General features: G+C 47.6%; 1 protein-coding gene across 5 annotated transcripts in view; it reads right to left on the bottom strand.

Moving 5' to 3' along the window:
• The window catches only part of myo9b (myosin IXB), a 114,128-nt gene that overhangs the window by 44,135 nt on the left and 52,827 nt on the right, over nucleotides 1–17,166 (bottom strand). For 4 of the 5 annotated variants that reach the window (XM_072243946.1, XM_072243949.1, XM_072243945.1 and 1 more), the window contains exons 10-16: nucleotides 16,210–16,344; nucleotides 13,940–14,061; nucleotides 13,284–13,425; nucleotides 12,124–12,322; nucleotides 8,058–8,133; nucleotides 3,439–3,552; nucleotides 2,136–2,175 (exon numbers count right to left, since the gene is read on the bottom strand). In XM_072243946.1, the coding sequence (XP_072100047.1) occupies nucleotides 2,136–2,175; nucleotides 3,439–3,552; nucleotides 8,058–8,133; nucleotides 12,124–12,322; nucleotides 13,284–13,425; nucleotides 13,940–14,061; nucleotides 16,210–16,344 (828 nt within the window). The remainder of the gene's footprint in view (nucleotides 1–2,135; nucleotides 2,176–3,438; nucleotides 3,553–8,057; nucleotides 8,134–12,123; nucleotides 12,323–13,283; nucleotides 13,426–13,939; nucleotides 14,062–16,209; nucleotides 16,345–17,166) is intronic. The other variant, XM_072243948.1, reaches the window with a different exon arrangement.

The raw sequence follows: 17,166 nt of genomic DNA, 5'->3' as shown, positions 1-17,166 counted from the left end.
GGAGAGAAGCGATTTGTCACATGTGTGGTTCGGAACATGACCGACGTTTACATAGTCAGCAGTAATCGCTGGAGTAGAGTCAATTTGCATAGTGATTGGCCTAGTCCATTCCCAATCAGTTCTTCACATGATCAGCTACTACCCCCAGGGAATGATTGTAAATTGTCCCATTATTCCAGAATGGTTAAACTTGCTACTTCAACATTAAAAACCTAACTGCACAGTTGTCAAATCCTGCCTGGTCCTCAATCTACCTGCTGAAAGCTTGCCTGCTTAGCCATCAGCATGTGTAACAAGGCTGGCATGGACTGACCTCACTGGTCTCTGGAGAAGAAGGATTTTCCTACCCACAACCCAGAAACGTTCACCCTGCCAGTTTACCCATCTTGGCCTTGGACAGTTTCTATGACTTGGCCTCTTCCAGTTCTTTGGGGCAGAGAAGTCTAAGTATTCACAAGCTTAGAGAAGTAATTCCTCCTCATTCACCTTAAATGGGCCACTTCTATTTGGGAGCTGAGTAAACATTAGGGGATTCCACTCTTTGAGGGGTGGGAGTCTGGGATTCACTGTCTAAACCCAGTTGGAGACCGAGAAGGTCTCCCTAGTTCTAGATTTCTCCACAAGGAGAAACTTTGCCCCAGTCATCCTCATAATTCTGGAAGTTTTAGTGAGGTCAACTCCTGTTCTTCTCAATTCCATTCAGTAGAGGCCTAAATTACTGAACCTCTCCTCACAAAACAACTATTCACCCAGGAATCAATCTAATGAGCCTTCTCTAATGCCTTCTTTCTAATCCTTCTACCATCTTAAATGTATTAATTATGAGCATAATTTACATCTTCAACCTCTTCAGCAAAAGCTTGCAGTGACAATATTCATCTATTCACATTGCACCCGAATATTAATGATAGGGGTATTTCTTTCTCAGCTTTGTTACTGGCTTGTCAGCACAACCAATGACAGGCCTCTGTCTGTCTGTCTGTCTGTATCTTGTTTTACGGCGGTTGGCATCCAGCTTAATGGTGCATTACCACCACCCTCTGCTCCAGAATGTACACTAGACATATATTCTAAATCCCTTCACCCAATCGCGCGTACACACACACACATATATACACAAACCTACACTTCACCCTCCCATTTTTGACCATCCTAGTATCCTATTCCTGTTTATTCGTCATATTCTATAAAACGCTAAAAATACCCGGACTTGTGCTCTCTCACCCATGCCCAGCAACCCTTTTAATGTGAATTCCTGCATCCCCAACTCCCTTAATTTATTTCTCATCATCTCTCTCTGTCTCCCATACTTCCTGCAACACAAAACTACATGTTCTACTGACTCCTCTTCCTGACATTCCTCACACAATCCTGTCTGGTGTTTCCCTATCATTTTCAATGTTTTGTTTAATGCACAATGCCCCAGCCTTAACCTAGTCCACACAATTTCCTCTCTTCTGTTTCCATTACCTACTCTAGTAACTGCAACACTCTTTTGTATTTGATATAAATGCCTCCCTTTCCCCTCCCTGTCCCATCTTTCTTGCCACATTCAGTTGACTTTTTCCCAGATTACACACTTAACCTCTGCTTTACTGATACTAATGTGCATTTCCACATTTCCTTTCTTTAACGCCCTCTTTGCCAACTCATCCACCCTCTCATTCCCCTTCACCCCTACATGTGCTGGAACCCATAGAAATTTTACCTGACCTCCCTGATTTGCAATTCTTGTAACTAACTGAAGGACTTCATAAAGTACATCTTGCCGACTGTTTGTGTGAAAAGACCTTAAACTTGCTAGAACAATGAATCTGAACATATCAATGCTTTGGCTTGTCTGGCTTTCTGCACCCATTGCAACACAACCAACACTGCCAGCATCTCCACTGTAAACACCCCTAACTTATTAGATGTTCTTCTGCTGATTCCAATTTCTTTTGCTGGTAATACCACCCCAAACCCTGTCACTCCTTCTTCAGGTAATGACAGGCCTCTATTCTGTTCATCCAATTAGAAGAGCTGATGCTGAAGGGGTCCCAATGGGCAATGTCTTGTGAATTTTACCACTTGTATTCTGACCAAAATGTCAAACAGAAAAAAACATTAATGAACTATTCAAAGGGACTACTTACCTTAGGAATTACCAGCTTTTGTTTCAAACCTTTATTTTTCCTGTTGAGATACCAAAATGTTTCTTTTTTAAAAATCTTTTTACAAGTGATAGTGGTAGGGGTTAGTCCAATCAGCAAGCAGCACAGGGCAGGCAGAAAAGGGGCAGCAGGTGGCTGAAGATGGCAATTCCGAGAGTGCAGGGATTAGTTGAATTAAATAATAAGGTCAAAGAGTAGAGCCTGGGGTTAAAGATCAGCTGAAAGCCCAAAGAGGTAACTCAGTGGCTGAAGGCCTGCAGGGCTGAGGTTGGCTGCTGTGAGAATTATTTCTCGTGGGGCTACCTCTTCAGAAATCTCTGCACTCTTGGTTAGCCATTAGCATTCCTCCTTTTATTTGGTCAACTTTCGCTGGTCTCGTTTCCCTGGGAGTAGCTGCATCTAACTGGTCTCTTTTCTTCCCCTTCACCCAAAAGCCTCAAACACACCATGGAGGCCTGGCGGTTAGCGCGACTCTTATATGGCTCTGGGCTTCAGGGTCAAAGAGTTCGTCTCCAATGCGGTCTGTCATACGTTTGCGCGTCCTTCCCGCGAGTGTGCGGGCTTCCTCCGAGCACCCCGGTTTCCTCCCACAGCCCAAAGGCATACTGGCTAGTAGGTTAATTGTCCTGTGATGGGATAGGGTGAAATAGATGGGCCTGCCCACGCTGTATCTCTGAATAAATACGTACATCTTCCCACCACTTACTGCCAGGGGGGAGAGCAGTCAAGTGCCCACACTCCCTTCCCGACCCCACACATCCTCTCCCTCTCTCTGTTCTTCCTTCCCCACTCCCACCCTTTCTCCCACCAGCCTCCGCCCCTGATTCATCACACCCCCTGCACCTAGTCCCTCCTCACCCCCCCGCTGTCAGTCCACTTCCCTGTCCTGTTCTCATCCCTCATTCCCCCTCTCTTCTCAGCCCCTCTCTCCTTCTCCTGCCGCTCAACTGTCTCCCTCTCCAGTCAACCGTCTCCAATTCACCCCATCCCGCCCTCCTTCCCCTCGATTATATTCCCTTCCCTCATTCTCTCTGCCCAATCTGCCAACCATCATGGCAGAGGGGGTTTCAGTTTCTCTTTGCCAATTGAACAAGGCAGAGCAGAACTTCAAGCAGGTAGGACAAAGCATCCAGGACAGCTCCAGCACCCTGACACCTCTTGCCACTCCCATTCTACCCGTACAAAAGGCCCGAGGAAACTGAGCTAGGGGGCAAAGAGGCAGGAGATTGACCTGAAAGGCAAGGAGGCAGGCAACTGGAGGCAGCACATCTGAGTGGAAACTCACAAGAAGAGGGTGTGAGGTCTCTCAAAGCGTCTCAGTGGTTTGAGGAGGCTGTGAGGATTGTCAAGGGATTGAGCCCATCCCCGGATACTGTTCATCACCTGGGCATGCAAGTCACTAGCAAATCATTCCAAGGAAAGAGGGAGAAAGCAAAGGAAAGGTTGAGAGATGACCAATCACCAAATCACCGCAGCAAAGAGGGCTGATTATTGCCTTGCGATCCCACGCCATGCAGTTAATGGAATTCCTGCAGCATCTAACACCAAGTGGGACTGACTTAGATACTGGGCCACCAGCCCAGCAAAAGTCACGGGTTCAACTCCCGGCACAGCTTGTGGAGGGAGTGAAGTCAATGAATTTTCCAAAAGGTCCCGTTGAAAACTGTCAGAATGCAGTCCGATCCAAAGTGAGTCACAGATTCCCTTTGGATCCACATTCCAATCCATTCCTTCAGTCACAAGGGGACAGGTACATCCCATAAAATCATTAACAAACACCACATTTCTCAGTTAATCTATTAATGGAGAACATTAATTCATTCAACATTAGTCTGCAAGAGGATTAAACATTGAAATGGAAACCCTTGGCTCTGAGACAATTTGCAGACTGGAGCTCCTCTGTGGCAGCTCTAGCCCAAGGCGTGGTACCCCCAGCCCAAGGCAAAGTAAGCTCAGCCCATGCTAGCATCACTCACCTCAGCCCTTGTTTCCACGGAGGCATCAGGCAAAGAGAAAATCCAAAGGTGTGAAATTCCGTCTCCTTACCCAAGAGGGAATAAAAATACCAATTCCACCCCCCCCCCCTCACCGCCACCCACTTATCATCATCCCCTCAGAGGGGTCAGCAATCACTTCGAACTTGAACCTTCGCGAGGAACCAAAGTCTCCGGCGAGCATATGGACCCGAATCTCCAGGAAGGGTCAAGAAGATTGCGAGGGCTACCAAACGTTGGCCAACAGAGCCAATTACAACTCACATCTGATCAGTGTCCACCAATTCCACCTGTGTCGGTGTGGAGCGTTCTGACCCCCCCCCCAATCCAAACACAGGTGTTGGCGCGGGTGTAATCCTCAGATCAAGGGGCCTGGAATACCAGGAGTTGACGTGGCTGTATGACTGGAAGGAGCCTATGGGGATGACAGTACTCAGCACTGAAATACATTGCAAACATATTAAACTTTAACAGGCTAAATTGAGAGGGTAGGGTGTGTAGGCCACGTTCCAGTTCTCTTGTGCTTTAAATATTGCCGTCAATCTTTAAAAAGTTAAAAGGATTTAATAGGGCAGAAAGGAAAGGATCGTGGGGAGGACCGAAAGAAACTCTATACAAAGAGTAAGTGGATGGGGCTTGGTGAATATCTAACCCTGGTCAACAAAAATACCGAGAAACAGCTCTGAACCAATGCAATTTGTTGGCTTGGATCTCAATATGATTCAGCTCTGGTTGACTGAATGATCACGAGGTGGTCAACGCTGAGGCCACGCAGAGTCTGGAGGACGTTTGCCTGGGCTAATGCCTCCACTGAACAGGAGTTACCTCTTACTCACTTCTTGCTGATGTCTTCAAAGGGCTCAACATTGGAATCTTCACAAGTACTTTCAAATGAATAATCGAGCACTGAAAACACACAGGGACATGAGGCCGGGCTGAGCACTAAAGATCCTAGGGATTCCCCCAGTTCCCCTTGTCTATCACTTGCAAAAACACCTGGTAAAGGCCACAGGCCCAAGAGAGGCAAGATACACTCCGTGGCCACTTTATTAGGTACACTTGTACACTGGCTCATTGATGCAAATATCTAATCAGCCAATCATGTGGCAGCAACTCAATGTATAAAAGCACGCAGACATGGTCAAGAGGTTCAGTTGTTCAGACCAAATAGAATGGGGAAGACAACAGGAATTCTGCAGATGCTGGAAATTCAAGCAACGCACATCAAAGTTGCTGGTGAACGCAGCAGGCCAGGCGGCATCTCTAGGAAGAGGTACAGTCGACGTTTCAGGTCGAGACCCTTCGTCAGGACTCCGGCAAAGCCTGACGGTCCTGACGATGGGTCTCGGCCTGAAACGTCGACTGTACCTCTTCCTAGAGATGCCGCCTGGCCTGCTGCATTCACCAACTACTAGAATGGGGAAGAAATGTGATCTAAGTGACCTTAACAGTGGAATGATTGTTGGCGCTAGATGGGGTGGTTTGAGGATCTCAGAAACTGCTGATCTTCATGCACAACAGTCTCTTGAGTTTACAGAGAATGGTGCGATAAACAAACAACAACATCCAGTGAGCGGCATTCTCTAGGTGAAAATGCCTTTTCATGAGAGTTCAGAGGAGAATGGCCAGACTAGTTCAAGATGACAGGAAGGTGACAATAACTCATATAACCATGCATAACAACAGTGGTGTGCAGAAGAGCATCTCTGAATGCATGATACCTGGACCCTGAAGTGGATGGGCTACAGCAGCAGAAGACCTTGAGCATACACTCAGTGGCTACTTTATTAGATACACCCCAGTCTCGAATAAAGTGGCCACAGAGCGTATTTCACCACAGGTTTTTGACAGAATAAAACATAAATGCAATGATAGCATTACCGTTCCAAATCTGAAATAACCTGCATTTCCCCAACAGCACTGACGTACAGATGAATAATTTCCCCCAACAAGCACAGATTTACAGATGAATAATTTGTCTGGGATCACCTCGAAACTTGTCGTGAACCAGGAGTACGGTCCTGGAATAGTAATCCAAAGGTTGCAAGTTTAATCCCATCAGCTCAGTTTAAAGAGCTAAATCAAAATTTAGAAGTACAGAGGTACAGTAAAAACGACAATGAATTACCAGGCTGTTGGGGAAAACCCAACGTGTTCACTCATGTCCTTCAGAGATGGAAACTTCGTGTACTTACCAGGCCTTTCCTAAACCTCTTTCTGCTCTTCAGGCCCCGGAAACCTATCGTTCTGATCAAGCTTCACTTTTCTTAAGGGCCCTTTAAATGGCTCTGTGCTAAACTTTTTCCATTACATTCCCAGAACATGGTTCAGCGTGCTTTCCTGGATTATAAGGATGTGCTATTCTATTTCTAGGTCAATGTGACGGACAGTGCCCTTCGAAGTGGTGGTACAAGACCAGCAGTGGATACCTTCCGGGACTTTATGGGGTTTGGCAGTCAATGCCTGTGGTAAATAGATAGTATTGCTGGCAAACTCTGGTCTGCCACTAGAGGGGGTGCCAGGAAATTGGCTCCACACCAGTAAAACCCAGGCATTCTAAACCAAGCAAAGCGTACACACCCGAATCATGAGCTTGCCTTTCCAGACTGTGTACTTAAAATACTTGAACACGCAGATGCGCAAGAAAAGCATATGGCTCCTCCAACTGTACGCACCAGTCAAGAACTCCCAAGGCTGACCCTCAGAACCATTGTGCTTTGCTGGCTGATAGTCCATTCCCTCAGCGCAGAAAAACCCCTCAGAGGCCGCCCTAATCAGCAGCACATCAACAAGTTTTGGGGGTAGAGCATCTCAAGGATTCGTAACCACAAACACAACTTCTAACCCAGCACAACCCACTTCGGAGGGGGAGAAAAAAAGAAGTCTTGGAATTAAACACAGATAAGTTTCATTAACAGCAACTATGAAACCACCACATTCTTGCAAAAAAAAATCTTTAATTCCCTCACTCTTTTGCAATGAATATCTGCCAACCTTATCTGATCTACTTGCCTATCCAGACTCACCAATCCAATTGCCCCTTCACTACCTCCTCACTTTGGGGGCAATAAGATTCAGACAATAAGTACCAGCGTTGTCAGTGACATCCAGACATGGTCAAGAGGTTCAGTTGTTGTTCAAATGGACAATAAATGCCAGTATTGCCAGTGACATCCATGTCCTTCAAATGAATAACAGCCACATTTTTAGGTACACCAGCTCGTTAATACAAATATCTAATCAGCTAATCATTTGGCAGCAACTCAGTGCATAAAAGCATGCAGACACGGTCAAGAGATTCAGTTGTTATTCAGACCAAACATCAGAATGGGGAAGAAATGCGATCTAAGTGACTTTGATTGTTGGTGCCAGATGGGGTGGTTTGAGTATCTCAGAAACTGCTGATCTCCTGGGATTTTCAGACACAAAAGCCTCTAGAGTTTACAGAAAAGGGGGGAAAAAAATCCAGTGAGCAGCCGTTCTGTGGGCGAAAGTGCCTTGTTAATGGGAGAGGTCAGAGGAGAACGGCCAGACTGGTTCAAGCTGACAGGAAGGCGCCAGTAACTCAAATAATCATAGTGGCATCTCTGAATGCATAACATGTCGAACTTTGAAGTGGATGCAACAGGAGACTGCAAACATATACACAGTGGCCAACTTTATTAGCTACAGGAGGTAGCTAATGGAGTGTTCTCTGAGTGTATACCAAGAGACCCCTTCTCACAGGCCAAAAAAAAAATCCCAAGATTGTGCCCCCATTTGCCAGAGGAACCGTTGCCTCATGCCAAACAAACTTGCTACGTTGCATGTAACTAAATCGATACCACTGACGGTGGTTGCACTGTCACATGGCTGGCATTTTAATGGTTAACCAGTTTCCACCCTCACACAGTCCGCCCAGCATCCTTACCGGTAGACCTTTTCTATTGGAGTGTTTGGCCACTGCATCTCGCTGAGTGGAATGCGGGGCGTGGAGCGTATCATCCCTGTGAGGGAAGGAGGCAAGGTCAGAGTAGCCAACACGCATCCAATCCCGACCTCTGACTTCCAAAGCTAGTTCTAGATCCGCACCATTGCGCCTCCGCCCACAAACACAGCGTGTAATAATACCTCCCGTGGTGCCATTATCCACCTCTACACAGAAACATAGAAAATAGGTGCAGGAGTAGGCCATTCGGCCCTTCGAGCCTGCACCGCCATTCAGTATGATCATGGTTGATCATCCAACTCAGAACCCCGCCCCAGCCTTCCCTCCATACCCCCTGATCCCCGTAGCCACAAGGGCCATATCTAACTCCCTCTTAAATATAGCCAATGAACTGGCCTCAACTGTTTCCTGTGGCAGAGAATTCCACAGATTCATCACTCTCTGTGTGAAGAAGTTTTTCCTAATCTCAGTCCTAAAAGGCTTCCCCTCTATCCTCAAACTGTGGCCCCTCGTTCTGGACTTCCCCAACATCGGGAACAATCTTCCTGCATCTAGCCTGTCCAATCCCTTTAGGATCTTATACGTTTCAATCAGATCCCCCCTCAATCTTCTAAATTCCAACAAGTACAAGCCCAGTTCATCCAGTCTTTCTTCATATGAAAGTCCTGCCATCCCAGGAATCAATCTGGTGAACCTTCTTTGTACTCCCTCTATGGCAAGGATGTCTTTCCTCAGATTAGGGGACCAAAACTGCACACAATACTCCAGGTGTGGTCTCACCAAGGCCTTGTACAACTGCAGTAGTACCTCCCTGCTCCTGTACTCGAATCCTCTCGCTATAAATGCCAGCATACCATTCGCCTTTTTCACCGCCTGCTGTACCTGCATGCCCACTTTCAATGACTGGTGTATAATGACACCCAGGTCTCGTTGCACCTCCCCTTTTCCTAATCGGCCACCATTCAGATAATAATCTGTTTTCCTATTTTTGCCACCAAAGTGGATAACTTCACATTTATCCACATTAAGTTGCATCTGCCATGAATTTGCCCACTCACCCAACCTATCCAAGTCACCCTGCATCCTCTTAGCATCCTCCTCACAGCTAACACTGCCACCCGGCTTTGTGTCATCCGCAAACTTGGAGATGCTGCATTTAATTCCCTCATCCGAGTCATTAATATATATTGTAAACAACTGGGGTCCCAGCACTGAGCCTTGCAGTACCCCACTAGTCACCACCTGCCATTCTGAAAAGGTCCCGTTTATTCCCACTCTTTGCTTCCTGTCTGCTAACCAACTCTCCACCCACACCAATACCTTACCCCCAATACCGTGTGCTTTAAGTTTGCACACTAATCTCCTGTGTGGGACCTTGTCAAAAGCCTTCTGAAAATCCAAATATACCACATCCACTGGTTCTCCCCTATCCACTCCACTAGTTACATCCTCAAAAAATTCTATGAGATTTGTCAGACATGATTTTCCTTTCACAAGTCCATGCTGACTTTGTCCGATCATTTCACCGCTTTCCAAATGTGCTGTTATCACATCCTTGATAACTGACTCCAGCAGTTTCCCCACCACCAACGTTAGGCTAACTGGTCTATAATTCCCCGGTTTCTCTCTCCTTTTTTAAAAAGTGGAGTTACATTAGCCACCCTCCAATCCTCAGGAACTAGTCCAGAATCTAACGAGTTTTGAAAAATTATCACTAATGCATCCACTATTTCTTGGGCTACTTCCTTAAGTACTCTGGGATGCAGACCATCTGGCCCTGGGGATTTATCTGCCTTCAATCCCTTCAATTTACCTAACACCAGTTCCCTACTAACATGTATTTCGCTCAGTTCCTCCATCTCACTGGACCCTCTGTCCCCTACTATTTCTGGAAGATTATTTATGTCCTCCTTAATGAAGACAGAACCAAAGTAATTATTCAATTGGTCTGCCATGTCCTTGCTCCCCATAATCAATTCACCTGTTTCTGTCTGCAGGGGACCTACATTTGTCTTTACCAGTCTTTTCCTTTTTACATATCTATAAAAGCTTTTACAGTCCGTTTTTATGTTCCCTGCCAGTTTTCTCTCATAATCTTTTTTCCCCTTCCTAATTAAGCCCTTTGTCCTCCTCTGCTGAACTCTGAATTTCTCCCAGTCCTCAGGTGAGCCCCTTTCTCTGGCTAATTTGTATGCTTCTTCTTTGGAATTGATACTATCCCTAATTTCTCTTGTCAGCCACGGGTGCACTACCTTCCTTGATTTATTCTTTTGCCAAACTGGGATGAACAATTGTTGTAGTTCATCCATGCAACCTTTAAATGCTTGCCATTGCATATCCACCGTCAATCCTTTAAGTGTCATTTGCCAGTCTATCTTAGGTAATTCACGTCTCATACCTTCAAAGTTACCCCTCTTTAAGTTCAGAACCTTTGTTTCTGAATTAACTATGTCACTTTCCATCTTAATGAGGAATTCCACCATATTATGGTCACCCTTACCCAAGGGGCCTCTCACGACAAGACTGCTAATTAACCCTTCCTCATTGCTCAAAACCCAGTCCAGAATAGCCTGCTCTCTAGCTGGTTCCTCAACATGTTGGTTCAAAAAACCATCCCGCATGCATTCCAAGAAATCCTCTTCCTCAGCCCCTTTACCAATTTGGTTCACCCAATCTACATGCAGATTGAAGTCACCCATTATAACTGCTGTTCCTTTATTGCACACATTTCTAATTTCCTGTTTAATACCATCTCCGACCTCACTACTACCGTTAGGTGGCCTGTACACAACTCCCACCAGCGTCTTCTGCCCCTTAGTGTTACGCAGCTCTACCCATATCGATTCCACATCTTCCCGGCTTATGTCCTTCCTCTCCAATGTGTTAATCTCTTCTTTAACCAGCAATGCCACCCCACCTCCCCTTCCTTCATGTCTATCCCTCCTGAATATTGAATATCCCTGAACGTTGAGCTCCCATCCCTGGTCACCCTGGAGCTATGTCTCTGTGATCCCAACTATATCATAATCATTAATAATAATCTGCACTTTCAATTCATCCACCTTATTACGAATGCTCCTTGCATTGACACACAAAGCCTTCAGGCGCTCTTTTACAACTCTCTTAGCCCTTATACAATTATGCTGAAAAGTGGCCCTTTTTAATGCTTGCCCTGGATTTGTCGGCCTGCCACTTCTACTTTTCTCCATAGTACTTTTTGCTTCTACCCTCACTTTACACCCCTCTGTCTCTCTGCACTGGTTCCCATCCCCCTGTTGTGAACTAACCTCCTCACGCCTAGCCTTTCTAATTTGATTCCCACCCCCCAACCATTCTAGTTTAAAGTCACCTCCGTAGCCCCCGCTAATCTCCCTGCCAGGATATTGGTCCCCCTAGGATTCAAGTGCAACCCGTCCTTTTTGTACAGGTCATGCCTGCCCCAAAAGAGGTCCCAATGATCCAAAAACTTGAATCCCTGCCCCCTGCTCCAATCCCTCAGCCACGCATTTATCCTCCACCTCATCGCATTCCTACTCTCACTGTCGCGTGGCACAGGCAGTAATCCTGAGATTACTACCTTTGCGATCCTTTTTCTCAACTCCCTTCCTAGCTCCCTATATCCTCCTTTCAGGACCTCATCCCTTTTCCCACCTATGTCATTGGTACCTATATGTACCACGACCTCTGGCTCCTCACCCTCCCACTTCAGGATATCTTGGACACGATCAGAAATATCCCGGACCCTGGCACCAGGGAGGCAAACTACCATCCGGGTCTCTGGACTGCGTCCACAGAATCGCCTGTCTGACCCCCTTACTATCGAGTCCCCTATCACAACTGCCCTCCTCTTCCTTCCTCTACCCTTCTGAGCTACAGGGCCAGACTCTGTGCCGGAGGCACGGCCACTGTCGCTTCCCCCGGGTAAGCTGTCCCCCCCAACATAATGCTCCTCGTGCTGTTGCTCACCCACATACCAACCCACTACCCAAACCCCTCTCCTACTCCCGGTGCTTGGCAACCTCCCGTGCCCACCTCGCCCGGCGCGTACCCGTTTTGTTTTTCTTCGCCCGCTGCCGCGCGGCCTCGTTAAAGGCAGCCACCGCGCGGATTGCAGCCCGGAGGGTGGCCCAGCGGAACACAGACACGGGATCCATCCCAATTAGCTCACGGATGAACGCACTGTCACTACCCCTCAGGAGTGCCACGATATCCGGCCGCATGTAGTCAGTGTTCTTCTCCCGAAAGTCCTGTGATGGAGGGAGCTCTGTTCAGTTCACAGGGAGCTTACGAGCGACAAGTACCAACCAGAGGGGTTTTTGGGGGCAGTTGCCAATTGGAAGTTTGGTTTTTGGGCGGGCGCCGGGCGCTCGGAGAGACTCGGTGGGGGCCGTGGTTGAGTGGTTGGCGACTTGGCCGGCTCCCCCACCGGACCTAGTCTGGTGGGGAGGGTGTGAGGACACTCAGCAGGACTAGAAAAAACAAGATCTGACAAAGGGTGGATGAGCTCCTTGTGAGCCAACGGCCATCTTCCGTGGAAGAGATTAAAGCCTCACCACGTATCTACGAATCGTATGCTATGCACCCAGTTGGAAGAGACATGATGAGCTTGGGCGCTGCACCGTGTGCCTGGACCTGCCCAAGGCCTCCGCCTGAGGAAGGGCCGAGCTTGAAGAAGCGGCCGCGGCTGGAGGCCAACACGGCCTCGGGCTCGAGTTCGGCGGGGGGGGGGGGCGGCTGGCGATGGCGGACTGGAGGAGAGGCTGTACTCAGTACTGTCACACAATCGAAGAAGATGGAGGTGCATAGCCGCCAACCCTGGATTCGGGACGGCACCCACTCACTGACTGACTGCCAATTGGGAGAAGTAGTTGGGAGTAAGGAGTGAGACTTAGAATGAAAGACAAAATAAAAGACAGGGCAGGAAAAGGGCTAAGAGATGAGAACTTCCAAGCTGAAACATGCATTCAACATTTCAGACCAAATGTGATCAGCAAAACGTGGGTTCTGGGTGGGTACACAAAATGAGCAGGCATAGGGGGAAATGAAGTCAATACAGGTCAAGGGGTTTCAAAAAGACAGCTATGAAGTGATGGGACAAAGGACTTGTTTCTAAACTTTACAACTATGACTCAGTGTTCTGCCTCCCAACAAAGAATTTCCCAAGAGGGAAAGAAAGAAGCTGAGGAACAAAGTGGGGCCAGAACACACCTTGATCTGGTACTTGACTCTGCCAGCGAAGTGTTGGATGACGAAGGCTGGCTCCATCACCGGCGTCCCCACGAAGAACCGATTGTCCTCGTGCTGCTGCTTCAACTTGGCCAGCAGGGTCTGATTGGTGGCGTGGGGGAAACTGTAGCCGGGAGAGGAGAAGCCAGTCACAGGCAAAGAGTACACACCCACATACCAAACAGAGACAAGGACACACGGACATACACAATGAGACACGCATGCGTGCACACAGACGTTCAGACACAGAATAGAGACAAGTATACCCACCCACACACAAAGACAAGCATGCACAGACATAGTTACAAACACAGAAACAAGTACACACACACACACACACACACACACACACAGCCATATGCACTCACATACAGAGAAACAGACAAACATGCACTCACACACACATACAGACAAACAGACAAGAGTGCATGGACATACACACAGAGACAAGCACATATACACACACACACACACACACTAAGAAACAGGGACAAGTATGCACACACAATCAAAGACCTACAGGCGCACACTGAAACACAGGCAGAAGCACACACAAACACACTCCTACACAGACACACTGAGATGCACCTTGCACCCACCAGCCCTGCCCCTGAACTCCACCCACTACTCCGACATACTTGCTTTCCTCGTCCAGGAGGTGGAAGAGTCCCGTTGGCTTCTTGCTGATGAGGTGGATGCAGCCCACGTTGTCGGTGTAGTCAATGTTGTGCCAGGTGATGCCTTCGCTCTGATACTCCTCCTGCAGAGAGGCAAGGTCACACTGTCAGACACGCTTGCAACCAAGCTTCGAACAGTGACAATTTTCACCAAACTGCGGGATTCCTGGATTTACCTGCCACAATGCACGGAAATTCCTTCCCAGAATTCATCTAAACTCTGTTACTACATTGACTGGTCACAATGCTGACTGGCTGCACATCTCACACCATGTCCCCTGTATTCATTACAAGCTCATGGCCAAGATCTCACATAGGAGACTGGTCCAAAAGAGTGGTGAACCAGTCCAAAATCAACTTGGCAGTTGGAGGTAAATGGTGAGATAGTGAAAGGTTGTCTTTGTGATTGAAAGACTGCAACCAGTGGGGTTTTGCAGGATTTGGTGCTGGGACTCTTACTGTTAGTCATATACATTAATGATCTGGTTATGAATTACAGGAGGTATGATTGGTAAGTCTGCAGATGATATGAAGATTTGTGATATTGTTGATACTGATAGGTTACAGGATGACATTGTTGTCCCTTTTCACACCTTGTGGCACAAAATGCTGTTACCTTAGCATTTGTCTGCTTTTCTTTACCAGGCCAAGTCAACCCAGCATGGATGGGAAGTGTGCAAGGGGCCGGCCGGATTCGAACCTGGGACCATTCGCCTTGAAGTCCGGTGCGGATGCCACTGCACCACCGGCCGACTAACAGGCTGACATTGCTCAGTTAGTAAGACGGGGAGAGCTCTGGCAGGGGAATTGAATCTTGGTGTGCGTGACTTGGTGTACTCTGGGACTAATAAGGGTAGAACGTACGGTGAATGGTCCCAGGGGAACACTGAGCAATAGAAGGACCTCAATGTTTACATTCAAGGGTCCCCAGAGTTGGCCTCACGAGCAAAGTAGTGGAGATGTCATATGGTATATTTGCCTTCATTAGCCAGGACATAGGATACAAGAGCAGGGAGTTGATGCATTGATATTGCTTTACCTTATTCTCCCTCAATGCACTGAGTAATGATCTGATCTGTATGAACAGTATGCAAGACAAGCTTCTCACTGTATCTTCATACACGTGACAGTAATAAACCCATGCAACAAGGTTTATCATTGTCACATTTACCAAGGCTCAGGTCACTACTGGATGTCTGGTCGCCACACTATAGGAAGGGTGTGATTGGGCTGGACAGGGCGAGGAGGAGATTCACCAGGGGTGGGGCACTCCAGCAATGAGGAGAAACTGAGTTGGATGGACCAATGGAGGCTGAAGGAGGACTCGACTGAGGTATACAAAAAGGTGAGGGGCATAAGAAGGTAATTTTCGCCTGTAGCTAAAACAAGAGGGTAGAGGATTAGAATAAGGATTAAAGGGTTTTAGAGAGAATCTAAAGATTAGAGACAGTGCTCCCTCAATTTTGACCCCAGATGGGGATAGTGCTCCCTCAGAAATACCCCCCAAATGGGGGTAATGCTCCCTCAGTACTGCCTCCAAATGGAGGGGTAGTGCTCCCTCACTATGCCCCCCAAATGGAGGGGTAGTGCTGCCTCACTATGCCCCCCAAATGGGGTTAGTGTTCCCTCAATATTGCCCCTGAAATGGGGGTAGTGCTCCCTCAGTACTGCCCTTCCGACAGGGTGGCGCTCCCTCAGTACCAGACGAGGATGTCGGAAGGGTTGTACTGAGGGAGCGCCGTGATGTCAGAGTGGGCACATACGCGATGAGACCATCCAACCAAAATGTATACAAGCATAATTAGGACATTTGGCTCATCTAGTCTGCTCCACCATCCAATCATGGCTGAATATTGTTAAACCCCTTTCCCTATTACCCTTACAAATCAAGAACCTATCAATCTCTGCCTTAAACACACCCAATGGCTTGAACTCCATAACCAGGGTCTGGTCTCCAAGTTGAATGCAAAATATCACACAGCCATCCAAAGCAATGAAGAATGTAGCCCCCCCCCCACCCATCGCTTCAGCGTCACCAACAACAGATTACTTGTTCATTGCCGCAGTGATGATTGTTGGACCTTGCTGTGGAGACAACTTGCCATGTGTTGTGGACTGACCACAATCAGTGGACCTTGGTTAGGAGATTGTGTTATTTCCTTACAGCTGTTTAATTCTTTTTTTTTTCAGTAAAAGCACCAGGTAGAGTGGGGTGAAAGTTCACTCCTCACCTGCTCCAGTTTGAAGATGTGTTGGTTGAAGTAATACTGAAGCTGCTCGTTTGCATAATTTATGCAAAACTGCTCAAAACTGTTGTTCGCAAAATCCTCAAAACCGAAAATATCCAGGACTCCGATCGACAAGCACTGTGGGCACAGGTGAGGAGGGGTAACGAAAGGACAGGGAGGGGTGGGGGTGAAGGGAGAGCGTGGGAAGAGGAGGGTCGGCAAATGGTTGAGGGAGGGAGGGTGGAGGGGGAGGAGAAGAGAGTGAGAGAATGATGGATCAGGTGAAAGGGAGGTAGGGAGAAGAAATGGTTCAGATCATAAGCAACACCATATTGCAAAATCTTTCCTGTAAACCTCCTCCCCCCCACCCTGACTGTCGTTGTCATCTCCCCACGTGCTCAGCCACGCTGAAAGTCAACAGGTTAGTCAAGTAGGGAGGCCGTCAGTGTACCCCAGGGTAACCAGATCTCAACTCCACCGCTATATACTTGCAGCAGGGTGCCTGAATATGAATGCAGGTCAGATTTGGACATTGAAACACACACCACAGAAATACTTTATTTTCAATTTGTTCAGAAACTTAGCCAACTCCTCTTTAGATATATTCAGCAGCCTGGTCTCACATATCCTGAGACCACGAGCCTCAGTTCTAGTTACCCCTCTCTGCCCCCATGCAAGGGGCCCCTGCATTCTGTTGAGCCCTTTCAGAACTTTTGTACCTCAATGTGTTCATCCATTAGAAGCCAGAAACTGGTTACAGAATAGAGGAAGCCACCCAGTGCAGAAAAACCTGCTTTGTCATGTAATTACCTCAAAGCTGATCACTATCTGAACTCCCTTTAGCTGCCTGGGCTTCATTACATGCATCAGTCCATCCAGAAGCGATTGAGCAGTGCAGATAAATATCCAGCCAGTGCCCGTTCTCAGCAGCTCTCCAGAAGAGAGCTACTGCCCTTTGTG

The sequence above is a fragment of the Mobula birostris genome, chromosome 26, assembly GCF_030028105.1.
Source record: "Mobula birostris isolate sMobBir1 chromosome 26, sMobBir1.hap1, whole genome shotgun sequence".
Taxonomy (NCBI): domain Eukaryota; kingdom Metazoa; phylum Chordata; class Chondrichthyes; order Myliobatiformes; family Myliobatidae; genus Mobula; species Mobula birostris.
The sequence above is the reverse complement of the archived record's forward strand: the minus strand, read 5'-3'. Positions and strand labels throughout refer to the sequence as shown.